At 41.1% G+C, this 17,326-nt stretch overlaps 1 protein-coding gene across 1 annotated transcript in view; it reads right to left on the bottom strand.

Moving 5' to 3' along the window:
* Nucleotides 1–17,326, bottom strand: part of grin3a (glutamate receptor, ionotropic, N-methyl-D-aspartate 3A) — a 32,917-nt gene that overhangs the window by 7,078 nt on the left and 8,513 nt on the right. Inside the window, exons 3-7 of the mRNA XM_052050236.1 lie at nucleotides 6,688–7,357; nucleotides 4,808–5,191; nucleotides 4,520–4,665; nucleotides 2,373–2,488; nucleotides 1,572–1,723 (exon numbers count right to left, since the gene is read on the bottom strand). Of these exons, the coding sequence (XP_051906196.1) occupies nucleotides 1,572–1,723; nucleotides 2,373–2,488; nucleotides 4,520–4,665; nucleotides 4,808–5,191; nucleotides 6,688–7,357 (1,468 nt within the window). The remainder of the gene's footprint in view (nucleotides 1–1,571; nucleotides 1,724–2,372; nucleotides 2,489–4,519; nucleotides 4,666–4,807; nucleotides 5,192–6,687; nucleotides 7,358–17,326) is intronic.

The following is a 17,326-nucleotide window of genomic DNA, read 5'->3' as shown; positions in this document are numbered from 1 at the left end:
GTTCTCATAAAAGATGGTGGCAAGACAAATCTTTGATGATCCATCCATCCACCCATTTTATAATCCGCTTATCCTCACGAGGGTCGCGGGCATGCTCGAGCCTATCCCAGTTGTTTTCGGGCAGTAGAGCGGGGTACACCCTGAACTGGTTGCCAGTCAATTGCAGGGCACACATAAGCTAACTATGCCTCATTGATAACCTAATGAGTTAATCCGTAACAAACCGTAGCTCTTTTAAATTAGTTTAAACTTACCTGAACAAACTTACACTACAGTAAATGAGCAGTTACTGCTTCTCCTGAAATAGTGGTGAGGGTCAGTTAGTGTCTCCACAGACAAACATCTGCAGACTGTATCTGTTTGATAGAAGACCTTCAGGTGTACAAATGCTTGAGACAAAGAATTTGCTACCTCAAGTGAAACGGGACACGTTGTTAGCCGGCGATTAGTTAACGCTGATTTGGGATTTCTGGGTCACAATGGGAATGGAATGCTTAAATGCCATATCCCCTGTACATTGATTTCTATCCGTGTGCCTTTTTATTCTTAGTTTGTATAAATAATGCAGTACATTGGGAAGCAGAAATACATCCGACCTGTGCTGCAAATGTGCTAAACCAGGATATTAATGGGTAATTTCACCTTCCTAGTGGCACTCCCTTCTTCCTGAGGTCTTTTTTTTTTCATTTAAGAGAAAGCCATTATTGAGGATGGTATATGGCTGTAATCAGGATTCAAGTAGAATTGAATTTTACACTCGTCGCAACAGCTTCTGTAACCTTGGCTGTGAATGTTATATCCCCACATCAGGAGAACCGGTCAATAGATGTTAGCATCTTTTCTTGGTGCCACCTGAGCAAGCTTGACTGGGAAGATGGTGAGTTTTATTTTACTGTTGGCGAATATAGAACACTGAGTGCTAGGAAAAGTGTGATACATTTCGTAACCGACTCCTAGACCAAACCCAAAGTCTGGCGTAGGCTCATTTCATGGATCCATTAATAGAGAGGTTGTTGATTGTCTTTATTCTGACTAACTACCGCGTCCCCGTGGAGTAAGTTTAAGAGATGAATTGAGAGATAGACTTTACCATCGCCATCGGGCAAATTCATGAATTCAACAATTAGCGGCTAATTAAATGTCAATGAGCTTGACAGCCATCCTGCACCGACCTCCTAATTAAACAATAAAGATGCATGAGGAAGATAAGCATTGCTTGATTGTTTCACAGTGGGTTGGTAGTTTTCTGATGAGGGACACGACTTCGTCACATTAACATAGCTCTTATCCCCAACCCCCAAAAAAAGTTCTGCAGAAATTTTAAATTAAGAAAAGCAATTTGCTATCCTGCTTATCATTTCGGCAGGTCACGGTGCTGATCGAGGTACAGTGCAGAGAGACGCAGAAACCGACTCTCGTCGATGCTCCATGTGGGTGGCAGTCAACAGCGCGTCCCCGGTGAATATAAAGAACACAAACCAAAATAAACATGACACAGAGATCAAGGCGACATCAACAAGCCTTAATTGAAAAGCTGCCAACGGCTAAGGTGAAGGTGGCCCTGTTCTTACCTCAGTCACGGCGAAACTGCGCTTCCCGCACGGCACCACCTTGTACCATTTGTCATGCAGCATGTCCATGAAGCCATCCGACTTGTACTGACTGATAAGCTCGGAGAAGTTGGAGGTGAGCGGAGAGTTCTGAGGAAGCCCAATTCCATATCCTGTCGGCGAGCATACAAACAAAGCCACCAAAACACAAACAAAACAAAAAAAAATCAATAAACATTTTTGGGGGGGGGGTCACATTTGTCATCATTTCTATTGATGTCAGTGCTTATATAAATCATCCATCCAGCACTTCTCTACCACTTGCTTTCAATTGGCTGGATCCAATTTTCTAATCTGACCGGGCGAGTGCAAAAACGGTTTTACATTCATTGGTTTCTCTTTGGTTTTTTTGCATTCACTGAATTCCGGCAAACTGTGGCAATGTCCGGAACAGCAATTTCAACAATTACTAAACTTCACCCTGAACTGAATAGACATGGAGGCTGTATAAGGTAATTAAAAGCAGCAACGGTATGTGGGACAACGGAGGCCTGTAATGGAACGTTAACCACCGTGGGGACGTTCTCACAGCGGGTGAATGATGCTTCCTAAATGGGCCGGAGATTAACAAGACACTGCCTGGACTGCAAGCTTTTGAAAGCCCACAAGATTAACACTGTAAAATGCTTGCTGATTGATATTAAGGGTTGGCTTCTGGACAATCCTGCGGCGACGCTTCTGCTAAAATTGATGGATTGAGAGTGAGAAGTGGAGGGGGGGAAACAACTTGAAGAGTTTTGTCTCACTTTCAGGTTCCCTTACCTTCGATAGCAAATGGTTTGCCAACAGTGAGTGTCTTGCAGTCTGCATCAATTGAGACCTCATAGTCCAGCAGGGCTTTGTCCATGATGAACGCGTCCAATTTCTGGGGATCGGCCCTTGAAACAAAGGAGAACAAAAATACGATACGGTGCAAGGTGTCTCGCCGTCATTTGGAATTTAACTCTTTCACTCTGCTATCTCTAATTTGTTGTGGAAGTGGAGCAAGAGAGAGTCTATGCACGAAATTCATTTCCAACAGAAGTCAATTAAGTAAAGCACACTTAATCATAAGACTAGACCTGGTTAATTTGTCCTTTTTGTGAATTTTAAAATCTTGATCTGCGTGGATCTGTTATTTATGGTCAAAATGTATCACTTGAGTGAAAACAATGGAATTTTTTAATGTACCCGGTTTCCTTTGCGACACTTTCTTGCTAACGTCCCAATTGCGCTGTGCATATCTTTGTCCACCGCGACATTTTACAATGCAAAAGTTGTCATAGTTACTGCCTAGCACTTACCTGACTGAGAATGAGTTTTTATTCATTATATTTCTTTAAAAAAAAAATAATAATAATAATAATAAGGAATGGGGCATGACTTTGGTGAGCTTCCAGTACATGAGTAAAACCACTTCAAAACAGATGTCAATCTGGACAACTCCGCACGCAATTGTGTGCTTTTGAAAATGATCTCAAGTCATATGTGGTGTAGTCATTTTATTTTTTTCAAACAAAACGCATATTAATTATATATATATATATATATATATATATATAGATATAGATATAGATATAGATATAGATATAGATATAGATATACTGTAACACTAACCCTGGTTTGAATATGAAAGAAAGGATTACGTACATAGGCTCGGAATAAAGATACCTCTTTTGAAAAAGCATGATTCTTTGCATTTACTCCCATCTAAAATCAACAATTATTGTCAAGGTATTAAATTGAACATAAGGTCCATGCCCTCATGCCCGGGGAAAACATGTCCTCATTATATCCATTTAGCAGTTCATTTATAAACTGCCTAATGTCTTTCCAGTTTTCAAAAATAAACATCTTTATTTCTTGTTAACAGGAGCTATTAAACTCAAAACACACACACAAATAGCCAGCCCGTGACTGCAGTTTTCCAATTGCATCGACATTTCTGTCCCATTGCTTGTTCGAAGAACAATGCGGGAGTGAGCGGTTGTATTCATGCGACATGTCTGAGGTTGATTGCTAAAACGTATTTGCATCTGGATGCTCGCAGGCAGGTTAATAAGAAGAACCCGTGCTTGAAATTGCTTTGTTTTGTATTCATCATCAGCCAGTTGAGCCATGAAAATCTCAATCCCTGACCGAGGTGATAACTCTAATATGTCATCCAAAATGATGTGGCTGTTGTATGGGGGTTGAGGTTGCGCCAGTTATTGCACCACAAATTAGCTGTCGTTCGTATTTGTCGCGTCTGTTCTTAAGACGAAAATGGGTGAAAAACTGTTTTGCATTTTGGCTGCTCCTAACAAGTGCCGAATTGAGTCGACAATGCCAAACATGTGGCATTGTGGGGAATACTATAATATTATAAATTTGAAAATATTATTACATGACTGAGAAGAATGATGAGTCGTTTGGGGCGTGAATCCATAAGTTGCGCATTTCCGGCTCCTGAGCTGTGATTTTCTAAGTTTGACATTTCAGTTGAGCCTCATAATCAGCATTTTAAAGGCTCAGTTGGAAAAAAGAAACTTGTTTCATCCATTTAAATTGTGTTCTCTCCAAACTCTTGTTTGGATCCAAGGTGGCATTTCTCACTTTATATTTTTGCTTTGCTCATTGGGGACGCCGGTGGAATGTCGAAGCGGCTTAGGATGACAGCGATGGTGGCGACAGGGGGTGCCGAAGAAGAAGTAGATAGGAGATAGGAGCTGAATGTGAAGTGAAGGCAGATTCCCAGTTGAAAATGACATGAGCATTGTTTTTTTTCTTCTTTTCATTGCCAGTCAGTTGACATTTATGTGATATTTGCAAAGACAATAAACCAGCTCCTTAGAAAAATGCTGGATCCTGACCGTGCAAATATTACGTTTCTACACATGTATAACATACACGGGTGGCATTCATGCCGGTATGCAAAAAAACAGAATTACTTGAGATTGTGTATGCCATCTGGTGTTGCTGGCACGTTGTATCGTCGCATGTACTCGTGCATTTCGGGAAAACTCTTTTTAACGTAGTCCTCAGCGCTGCTTTCTCTCACTGTGGCGAATCGAAATCCCTGTGAGGGATGGTGCAACTGCAAGAAAGATAGTGGAGACATTCGAGTTTTAATATAAATCTAAAAATAAATCAAAATGATATTTTTTTCCCCCAAAATGACAACAAAAACTCTCCACTGTAGTAACCGCTGTCCTTGAAAGGTTTAATATGACTAATACCTTTGGGTCATGAATCCCTGACAGCTGCTCATAGGTCTTTTCACCAACCATGACTGCAGCCAGATTCGCAGTGTAGGTGGACAGGCAGAAGAGACAGAAAATGGCCCAAAGGTTCATCAGCAGACGGCCCGTCCAGCACTTTGGAGGCTTGATGGCGACGGTTCTCCCAAAAAGAATAGCGTAGCACACGTTCAGAGCCGAGGAGAAGGAGAAGACGCGATCTCGGTTGCGTCCGCGTGGGGTCATCCCAAATGGGCTGTGCCACTCGTATAAGGTGAGGAAGATGGCGGTGACGTGGAGAGAGACAAAGATTCCAAGCCACATTGACCAGTGGAGAGGCCACATGAAGGCCCCGATGGGTGCTGCGGTGTCACGGGTGCGAACCTAAACACACATGTAGGACACGAGGTCAAAACTGACTTTTCGGATGTACTCACCGTCGGCCATTCAAACCGGATTTGCTCCTGTTCCTCATCGCCTTGCTGTGAAAGCATTTCGGGCTTCTGCCCCTTTTACAAAGCAGACATGCCTATTCATTATATAACCCTGCATTGTTTATTTCAATTGGAAAAAATGTTGTGATTATGATGGATAGAAGTGATCATATTATGACATGCACAGGCATGAAAAACATCTATTCCAGGCATTCGAGAAGATAGTAGGGAGGGAAATTCACTGGACATTTGGTGTCAAGTGGGCTGAAGCACAGCTCAGATTGTCTTATTTGACCAGAGATCTTACCGTATTTTCCGGAGTATAAGTCACATTTTTTTTCAAAGTTTGCCTGGGGGTGCGATTTATACTCTGGTGCGACTTATGTGTGAAATGGTTGACACATTGTACATATCACATGTTATTTTCACATTAAACCACAAGAGGGTGCTTTCGGCCTGTGCTGATACTTTCCACATTGGCGGAAACTGAGAAAAACAACTGACGATGACTCTGACGTAAGCGACGTAGAGGAGGAAGCGCTGCATCTGCGGAGTAATTTAAAAGTGACACCGAGCATGAAGATTTCATTGGATTTCATGATTTGGAGTGACACTGATGGTTTGGTAAATGTGTTAGCATGTTCTTTGTGCTATAGTTGTCTAAATAATGTCATTTAACGTTAGCATATGTACACACAGCCTGTTGTTCTCTAGTTTTATTTTAATTTTAAATTGCCTTTCAAGATGACATACATGTTTTTGGTGTTGGATTTCATCAAATAAATTTCCCCCCAAAATGTGATTTATACTCCAGTGTGATTTATTTATGTTTTATCCTTCTTATTTATGCATTTTTTTGGCTGGTGCTATTTATAATCCGGAGCGATTTATAATCCGAAAAATACGGTAATTGTTTCACTGTTATCTCACAAGAGTTACCAAAAAAGAAAAAAATCAGTTATATGATTTACGGAAGTCATAATTCTAACCAATTTTAACTCATGATAAATGGATGTCACAGTTCAGTAAAAAAAATACCTCAACAATATTTTTCAAGTGTAATGAATCCCACTTGAATGACAGCATGCGGAAGATCATGAAGTAAGGCCGGATTTATGTGATGAGTTGTCAAAACTCAGTCCAGTCATTGGAATGGATCGATTTGTGAGGCTATAGTCCCACCAGGAAAAATAAACCTAAACATCTCTTTCTGCAAGAGAAGACAAAGTAACAACGATTGCTTCTGTCAGCGAGGGAGGTCATATAAAATCATTGCGGTAATAAGGCGACCAGTCAAATCTCATGCGGAGAATTATAAAGTGTGCAGTAAAAAGCCGGCGCCTTGCAGACGGTAATCAGCAGCTTGGTGATCACAGTGGCTTGTGGTGAGGTCAATGAGAGAGAGATGGAACAAAGCGTAACGGGAATAGAAAAGAGACAACTGACCAGAATTCCCAGGCTGGTGGAGAAGAAGGGCGAGGTGAAGTCAATGACTTGGCTCCTTGCTGAATTAATACTGAAAGACGTCACAGCCAGGTGAGCAGCACCACTTAGCAGGTCACCCACTAATCCCGTCCAGCGGCCATTCTTAAAGCCTCCGTATTTCCCATCCCCAACAATGTAAAGGTCAAAGCTGAATCCCATGTCCTCTGCCAGTTTCTCCAGCAAGTCAATACAATAACCATAGCAGCATTTCTTAGCGTCCGTGAGGACAGATCCATTTGGTCCTGCAAGATTTTGGAAAAAACTCTGCAAAACCGATGAGTCGTTGGTGAGTGGGTCGAGGCACAACTGGCCAGCAGGACACAGGCCATCTCCATCCACGTCCCGGGTGAAGACAAACGGGTGCTCCACCAGTGTCACTACCCGCAAATGCAGCCTCGTGGGTCTGCGCCAGTCGCCTCCCCCTCCGGAACCCTGGCGTCTCGTCCAGGCCCCCTGGTCCATCAGAACTTTCCCTCGGCGCCAACGTCCTAGTCTCGTCCAAGTTGGCTGACCCAGAGGGTCCAGCTGGAGGGACCAGATGTAGTGATGGGCCTCGGAGATGACATTTTGGCTCTCATGGTCTTTGAATATGAAGCCACTCTGGCCCTCAAAGGATGTGTTGGAAAGAAATCTGAAGGGAAAGAAACAGAAGCATGAATTATTCGCAGGAAAAGAAAAGTTTGATGAGGGAAACAACCCAAGTCCAGAACTGAACTCCAGTACAATATTTTTTGATTTGAATCCATTCATTGCCCATAGTTTATTCAGTTCATGAATAAGGCTTTTTTTTGCCGATCCAAGCTAATGTTGAGCAAAAATGTTGTTACATCTTGGAATAGTTGCCAGAAGAAAAAAAAAACATACCAGTCGTAATCACACTCACATCCAGGCAAATCTGAATTTTCAAGATACATATTTTTGGATTGCCAAAGCAAGTTCAAAGAGAACATGCATAATCCAGCTCGAAGCAACAGGTGCTTATCACTTCACCCCCATACACACATACAGACACACACACACACGCAACACCCTGAACCATGACAGTAAACAGGATAAGCAGTATAGAAAATAGATGGAGAGCTGTCAACAGCATCAGCAACAGACACAAGCCAATTTCACACCAAATTCCCAAATAATTGCAGTTTCAGACGCATAACAGCAGAGCCATGAGTTATTTGGCAGTCTATTTCAGACAGAAGTCACTGAAGCGAGACATTGTCCATAACCCAAGTATGCCGTACTCGGCTCAAATTGAGATAGGCAACAAGTGTAGTGACATCACCACAGAAGTGTCATAGGGAATTTTCTGTAAATTAATCGTGAATGATAATCTCGAATGACGGTTATTCCACCGGCTACATTCCACTTCTTTTAAGCATCTGATACAATCTTGGAAGACAGCAAATTTGTTGGTTAGCTTAAATCTTAAATCAGTAACTTATAAACGGGACAACGAGTGTATGAGAAGGCTCGGATGGCCAGTGTGCAAAGTGGCCTCTTATCCATGTTTACTTTAAACATGTCACTTTCAGCCTTGTGGACATCTGTCACTTCATTGTAGCATTGTACAATCAATCCACTCATGAGGAGAACATGAAAAGGTCACAAGGCCATCATTGATTGTGATTATCTATGTTACAGGACGTAAAATGTTTGTTACGCAAATTGGAATTGAAATATCAGTGACTTAACCCTTTCAATTTTAGGAAGTTTCATCACAACATGCTATTATTCATTTGTGCAATAAATATAATTGCAGTAAAAAGACAAATTGGAATTAAAAAAGAGAAATACACCGAATTGTGAAAGAAATTTTACGGGTATGTTTCCTATGCACGTGATTGTTGATCTGCAACTTTTCTTATATAGATAAAAATGCTGGCGTCCGGCTACTGAGAAGAGGTGTTCAGTCTCGGTGGTCTCCCCATAAATGTGTGTGTGTGTGAGTGTATATACTGTATGTGTGAAAGTGAGTGTTACAGCAGAGGACAGAACATGGCCCTATGATCACGCCATACCTCTCAGTGAGCCCTGCTACTGGCTGTCCGAGAGTGTCAGGAACCAGAAGTGACACGCACACTCACACTCACGCACAGTCATCTTTTCTATCACATCAGTGGACATAACAATGAAGTCAATTCCCTGCTTCCCCAAGCTCAAAAACCTGACCGCACAAAGGTCACTCACTTATATACGAAGATTTAATCCGAACAAACAGTACAAAGTGTGTACAGACACACACAAACACAAACTTGATTACATTGAGACTTAAATCTGGTTAATATAACAATAACAAATGAAGGGCTGATTTTATTTGGGTTACTAATATCTTTTCAATTGTATGTTCTATTTTTTTGTTTAGGTAGGATTGTTTTTTGTAACATACCGTCATGGTGTAACAGGTTTTGATCTCAGGTTTTAGATGGGTGTGATCCCGGTTTGGCCACTGAATGCATGTCTGATGTTGTTTTCCGTAGTCCATGGGATGCTCAGGGAGTTTGTGTGATTGCTCAGACGCATGGAAAATTAGAGACCACTTTGTCTGCATGTGCCTATCTCGAAATGATCATCTCAGTTACGTGATAGAAGAACAAAGTACCGTATTGGCCCGAATATAAGACGGTGTTTTTTGCATTGAAATAAGACCGTCTTATATTCGGGGTCTAGACATTATACCCATTCACGACACTAGATGATGCCAGATATCATTGGAGCAAATGTTGAACTTGACTCCCCAGGCCAAAGTGAACCCCTGTCACGAAGAATAAAAATAAAAATAGCGGTAGCATGAAGAAGAAAAATTTAAAAAATGCGGTAAGAAAGAAAAGAGAAGAAAATAATGGAAGAAATAACAGAAAATAGAGAAATGTAGCGACAATCTGGAGAAAAGTGGTTCGAAGATTGGCCAGGTTAACCGGCAGCTGAGGAGAAATTATGTCATTTACATTTCAAAAACCAGAAGCCATTCATTTACGAATGTGATTGCACTTTAGGTTACGTATCTAAATGTTCAGATATTAAGATTTGAATGAGGCAAAATAACATGCTTTTTCTCTCAAATATATTGTTATAATAATTTGTTTCAGATGGACTGTCATTATTTTCTGTATAAAAAAATATTTGGTGTTCAAAAAGTCTTGTTTCAAACTTTAGTCTTGAGAAAGAGGGGGTCATCTTATAATCAGGGCCGTCTTCGACTTTGCATTCGGGCCAATGCGGTATCTAAAAAAAGTCGCAAAAGTTGTGAGTGAACATGAGTAAAAACTATAACTTTGTAAATGCAAATGTGTTGTCTTGGCCCTAAAAAAGTTGTAGTACAAAAAACAAACAACCATTTTGGACAGATGAGATCTTTAGCATCTGGCAGACAAAGGCTCCACGGCCGTTTACTCACTCTCACTGGCATCCATTAAATAGTTGCACTGAGAATCACCCATCTTCTGGTACATCATGAAATTGCATCTCTTTGATAGCCTCAATTAAAACTGAGCTGTATTGTATTACTGCAGCTCAGAAATAGGTGTTGCTATGGTTTTATTGTTGACGATGAGTTGGTAGACTTTATGACACGCAGTCACGATTTAGGAAGATGGCCTCTCACGGTTGTCTCTTTCATTTCCGACGCCAGCCCTGATTTGGCTGTCTCGCGCAACTACAACACGCAATGTGACATACAACCCCCCCCCAAAAAAATGGCTCCTGCTATCAAGAGTCTCGCTGACAAGTGTGATGAGTGTCCATGCTGATATCACAGAACTTTTGTTTTGTGGAACCTAATGGGACACTCATTCTCATGCAGCGAAGGCAAGCACTGACTACTGAGGAGAGGATGTTAGTTGGGGTGGGATTGAAGGAGGGATGGGGGGGCCTTGACTTCAATCGGAAAAACAAACGATCCCAAATTAGTCATTACAGATGACATAATCACGCTCGAAAGCCTCTTTTTCACAGAGTGTAGCTTGTGGACAGCTGAAAATGATTTACAATGACGCGTTGACGCTGACTGATAATTACAAAAAAAATAGTCGGAGTGCAGGGAAAGAATATACGGCGACAGAGAAATGGGAATTCTGGACACTTTGAGGGACAGCAGTCACGACAGTGGACAGTTTATCAAGTTATCAGGTTACAGAGAGCATGAACAGTTTTTTTTTACATATTTTTTATTTTGGTCCCCAAAACGGCACGTCTGTTAAAAAAGCAACAGTGAATTGCAAACTAAGAAATAAATTGAGAAATGATTCAACTGTAAGGAAAAAGGCAGATTAGCATGCAGTACATCAAAGTGAGTTTTCACTTATAAAGCACATTTTGAACAGGTTTTGACATTTACGTGACCTGAATAAAATTATCCGGTATGATTAAGATCCCTGTCCTAGATTATTCATTTGAAACTAGCTCATAATCCAATCCAAACATTTGGTGGTGTTCCATGTCATATTTTGTCTATACTGTAAATGCTGTGCTCATGGAATTTTAGTGCCAATATATTCTTTGACTTCATTTCACTTATTTGCATGGAAGCAAATTTTATTGCTGAGGGATGCTTCGCCCTTTAAAGACAACTCAACTCAAAAGTTCACATATAGTCATAAAGTGGAATTTTCTTTTCGGGGTCACCACCATCAATGTCTCTTACACGCCACATAAAAATGACATTTTTATTATTTCCTGCGTAATTCATAAATGGACTGACGGCATTAGAAGTGGAGCAGATAAGCTGATATTTTAAGTGGAAGAGTGACAGAGGGGTGAATCTAATCTGTTTCTCACCAACGCAACCTCATGTGTTCTTGATGCCAGAAGATACGCAAAGGAAGGAAGCGCAGCAGCTTTTATGTTGGCTTTAAAGCAATCCCACACCACCCAGAGCAAGCAGGAAAGTGTTTCACTGACACAGGGCCTTTCAGTACAACACACGCAGTAAACATTTATTATGTAGTACTCTCTATCTTTGTAACTCAGCGAGCTGGCGCATTAAGGCTACAAACACACCTCTGTCAGGTGATCACTATAAATAGGTGTCATCTCCGTTAAGTGGAAACAATCAACAAAAAAAGATAACCTGCCGGCATTTCTCTCTTGGCAGTACCCTAATCTACTTAACTGGGTAATTGCTGTGATAGTAGCTGTATCTCTGTCTTCAGTGTGTGTGTGTGTGTGTGTGTGTGTGCGCGCGTGTGTTACGTGGGGGTTACGTTCCAAAAAGTAACAGTGATAAGTGAAATCCGTGAAGTAGTGAACATTATTTTTTACAGTTATAAGATAAGATATCCTTTATTTGTCCCACAATGGGGAAATTTACAATTATTATTATTATACAATACTTAAGTATATATAATGAAATCAAAGACCAAAACCTGTTTTCAGGCCCAATTACAAAAAAAACAAACGTTTTAAAACAACTAACTATAATAGTTTTTGGAAATACTGTACTGTTGACATACGGCGCCGCCAACGCGTTCTGGTTTAAAGGGTTAAAAGCATTTAAAAAAACGCACCAAAAAAAATCTGTGAAACAGCAAAGCTGCGGAAAGTGAACCGCGTTAGAGCGAGGGATCACTGCATACGCATCCATCCACCCATTTCCATTATCCTCACAAGGGTTGCGGGGGGCGCTGGAGCCTATGCCAGCTGTCTTCGGTCAGCAGGCGCGTGACACCCTGAACCGGTTGCCAGCCAATCGCAGGGCACACACAGACGAACAATCATCCGTGCTAACACCGAGGGACAATTTTGAGTGTTCAATCAGCCTGGCATGCATGATTTTGGAATGTGGGAGGAAACTGGAGTACCCGGAGAAAACCCAGACAGTTATTTATATATATGTAATTTATTGATTGTGAGTTACTATGGTGTCACCATTTTTGAGTCGCTAATGCGGCTCTTTTGATCCAATAATCCAAAAGGGACTATACCGCCTGTTGGAAATGTGGCTTCCAATCCCTCATAAGAAAAAGAAAAGTAAAGTGAACGTATGCCCTTATAGCATTTTCATGTCGAAAATGTCACTTTAAAATAAGGTAAACCATCAAAGGGTGAGTGAGAAAAAAACCCTTTGCATAAACAGTAAGGATCGATACCGCAGTCCTAATCAAAGGCACTTATTGATAGATTTTTATTGAATTGAATCCAGTGTTTTTAGCAAACTGTTGGACTTTATGAGTTTTCCAGACTATTTCTGGAAATGTGACACATTGTGCTCACCGAATGGCAGAAGAGTTTGTCTCGAGACAGCATCTCGCTTTTTGTGACTTGATATGCCTGACGCAGTTTCCACAAAGTATAAATATAAACCTGTAAATGCAGCTATTGTTCGGATTACGACAGCATCTTCAAGGGGACTTGACAAGGCGGAAAAAGTGACAATGAATCCTGATCAGTTGTGTCAACTTCCAAAGCTCTGACAAAAACATCCTCGAGATGATCTGCAAACAAGTTATTACGAGAGCCGGTGCACATGGCCGGCTGAAAATCGTTGACATTTGCTTGGAAACAGTCAATCTTAAATGGCAGAGACTGCGATAATAATGATAATTATAAGTGATGCGCACGTTCAAGCTACCAATGGCAAATGATAAGCGCAGCATTTTTGCAGTTTTTTTTTTAACCTGAGTAGAAATCAATACACTTGTTTAGCTTAAAAGGTCAGGATCACCTTTGCTTGTTCTATAAACTTGAGCATAAAATCAAGCACAGCTTGATTTTGAGTTGCTGACTATCTTGAAAAATTTCATATCCTGTTTAATGTCGAGTGTCATGGAGCGGATGGCAGGAATGGGAGCAATGAGCGCCTCCCAGCCCGTCCTACAATCATGGGAATTTTAAAAGTGGAAATGATCTTCGACATTCGAAGAGGAATGTTTTTCAGGTACATTTCACCGACGTCTTCACTTTTCACTTACCGTATATTAAAAAAAACACACATTATTATCATCAGTTACTTATTTTGCTGGGTAACATTTCAGCATAAAATAAAATTTACTGACATTTCAAACCGCTTCAAATTATGTATTCGGTGTCTGCTAGCGGTGGAAAAACTTCATTTATATTTCGGTGGGAAGGAGTTACAAGTGGATCAAGATTTGTTGGCGGTTTTGACAATGTCACATTTATTATGAATGAGCTCTACCTTTCATCGCTTAAACATGCTCTGTGTCAATGTAAATCAAATTTATGAATAATGCACGTTACAGCTTCTCCCTGCAACCTGAAACACAAATCAATCACATTCGTAGATGTTTAATTCATCACTGTTAACATCCCCTTTCACTAAAATAAAACATTCATGTGTAAAGTGTTGGATAGATTTAGCAAACTCTGCGTAATATCCACGCATTTTTTTTACTGTCCTCATCGCTCAGGTAACATTCATTGAGGAAGAAACATTGTGTCACCTGTTAAAAATGCATTCAGACAGTTGCGTGAAACCAATTGTGGACACAATGAATGTTTTTTTTGAAGATCAAGAAAATGAAATTAGACACACACGCACACGTAGTGGATGAATCTTGCTCAATGTACATTCTAGAACCTGGGGCGCTAAGATGACAGTCTTTGCCTTTGCTGCTTGTGGTATACACAGTGTCCCTTTCGAGCGTCTCACCCCCCCCCCCCCCCCATCATAATGCTAAGTGATGTGACTTGAAAGAATCTTCCCACAGGAGCAAGTGAATTAGCGTTCAATGATGCAGCACTTGGTGCTCAGCCATCAGATCAGAGAAGTAAGTAGAGGTGGTATAAAGTGGTATCCTGCTCAAAGCCCGTGGAGGTAAAACAAAAGACAGGAGTGCAAGTAATAAATGAAAGCAAACTAATAATAAATAATAATAATAAAAATTAACGGATCCGGTAGTCCAGTGGTTAGCACGTCGGCTTCACAGTGCAGAGGTACCGGGTTCGATTCCAGCTCCGGCCTCCCTTTGTGGAGTTTGCATGTTCTCCCCGGGCCTGCGTGGGTTTTCTCCGGGTGCTCCGGTTTCCTCCCACATTCCAAAAACATGCGTGGCAGGCTGATTGAACACTCTAAATTGTCCCTAGGTGTGAGTGTGAGTGCGAATGGTTGTTCGTTTCTGTGTGTCCTGTGATTGGCTGGCAACCGATTCAGGGTGTCCCTCGCCTACTGCCCGAAGACAGCTGGGATAGGCTCCAGCACCCTTGTGACCCTAGTGAGGATCAAGCGGCTTGGAAGATGAATGAATGAAAAGGATCCACTTGATACATTTTTACCATTGATGACATACTATGAGATATTCCACTGAGATGACATCATCAACTCTGTAGCAGCAGCTGCAAAGCTAACGACAACTAGAGTATAGAAATGCCCTCAAAGCCGCTTTCACTACCCAGTTGTCCGTGCAAATGCAAGTCAAATTGTATATCTGATTTCCAGAGAACCAACATAATCCCTAAATGCATCTTGCTCTCTATCTCATCTTCCTGTTACACAGTTAAGTTTAGTAATTGATTGACTTCTCCTTATCAGAGCTCCTTTCAAATGTGTTAGTTCTATCTTTGAGCTCGTATCTACAGTTCTTATTTTTAATCCGCACAGATCATCTTGCATTATTTATGGTGGCTGAGGCTCCAACTGTGACTTCCACCTTCCTTCTACTACATTAGTCTTTTTGTATCAGGGGAAAATATAGCAGGCGCTAGCGGAATTATTTTCTTCAGGACATAGGCCATAGGAGGTGACCAGACATCATCAGTCACAGCCACATTGGTGGACCAACATTGTCCATTGTGTTTCCATTCAATCTGCTCTGTTTGCGACTGTACATTTGCATATTGCTACTGCTTATTAGGGCTGGAGTGCCAGGCGGTGTTCTTGGAATCACTGTGTTCCAGCAAATGAATCATCCTTGGGTGGGGTGGGCTCAACGTGACTGCAAACTCGCCCATTTTAATGATTTGCCCCTCCGCCCAACATCACTCATGAGCACCTCCTCGAGGTAAAATCAGTCAATGTGGTTGAAAGCTAATACTTTGAATTAATTCAATGGCTCGAACACATTTCCTACAGCATAAAATGTGGCCGTAGCCTGGTGTTAAACTTTGATGATGATTTCCACACAAGTTATCTGTACTGATGAAGAATTTGGTCTAAAGAATGTTTCACGAGTGATGGACAAATGAAGCTTCACGAGGCATTTGTGATATATTTTCTGTCTCCTCTAGATACCGCTCTTGGTTTAAAGATTGAGGCTAGTGCAATGGAAATGTATTGCATTTCCACTGCATCTTTAAATCAAACGTGCCATCTGGAGGAATTAAAATCCATCAAATTGTTATAAGCTTCATGAAGCTTCATTTGTGCAGCATTACTTTTCACACGACACTCGCTCGATGTCAAGGGTCGCACAGCAGCACGGAACGCCAGCGGCACTCCGCTTATCGCCATGCCTTTGTTGGGAAGCGCTCTGACATAGCATTTGTTGAATCATTTCAAAGATTTTTTCATAAATAAATGGGAACGAGGGTCCGATCATCGTTGGTTGCAGCCTCAACATATTACTTATATTCATCCTCCTTTTTCTCCTCCTGAAATTGTTTTTTTTTGTTTTGTTTCTAGCTCGAAAGCAGTCAAAGCATCTTCGCCGCTCATCTGTCACACATTATCTCTGTTTAGCATGAGTGTGGGGTAAACAGTTCCCTTCGGGTCACCTCACCCTCCCCCTGAAACACCTGATACCTTAAAGCTATGATGCAGAAAGAAAGCCCTCTCATTGCAAGCGTGAGAGACATGAAGACACAAGCCTGACTTTTTTTTTCTTCCTGAGAAAACAGGTATTCAATGTGTTTTAAAACACAAAATAGTTGTAGTTGCAGAACAGAATCCTTTCATGTACTACTTTAAAATGTGATTACACACAATGTCAACTTTTCGGGAGGTATCGCGGTGGTTGTAAGTTAACTTGACTGTTCTTTGTATGTGAATGGTGTTTGTATATGTAAATCAAAGTGAGAATAATCCATAATTCACGAGATGCTACAATTGGAATAATAAAAGCCTAAATCCCCAGCCTTTCTTCCCTGAGATGATCATGCTGCTGATTCAGTTGTTTTAAGGGGAATCTCAGCAGGAAACGCCACACAGTGATTGTAATGCAGCAGCTTGTTCATTTCACCTTCTCATCAAAGTGAAATGGACTTGAGTGGGGAAGATTAACAACCAATGCTTCGGGTATAATGTGCCCTTGCAGATTTCTGAGTTTAAATATAAATGGTATGGTACACAAATTTTGACATATTAAAAGAAGCTGAGGCTTGTGCTGCAATGTTGCTTCTCTACCGTCGTTTTCATTGGAATGGAATTGACGCCTGCCCTTCATTCAAATCGATGATGTTCATCCCCTCCCTTGGTACTTTTGGGTTGGCTTGTGCCTTTTGCGTCATTATGGAGTTTCTGCCTCTGGTCCAGAATCAAAAGCGCGGTCCATTCCCATGTCTGCAATTGCATGAATAAAAGTGAGTTCACCATTCCTCCCAATAGCATTTTTCAGCTTATTATAACACTGTCATGAAAGCGGTTCAAAACACTTTCATTGTAATTCTATTACAAATAATACATTTTCATATTCATGAGTTGACATGAATG

Source organism: Hippocampus zosterae, chromosome 18 (genome assembly GCF_025434085.1).
Source record: "Hippocampus zosterae strain Florida chromosome 18, ASM2543408v3, whole genome shotgun sequence".
Lineage (NCBI taxonomy): Eukaryota > Metazoa > Chordata > Actinopteri > Syngnathiformes > Syngnathidae > Hippocampus > Hippocampus zosterae.
The sequence above is the reverse complement of the archived record's forward strand: the minus strand, read 5'-3'. Positions and strand labels throughout refer to the sequence as shown.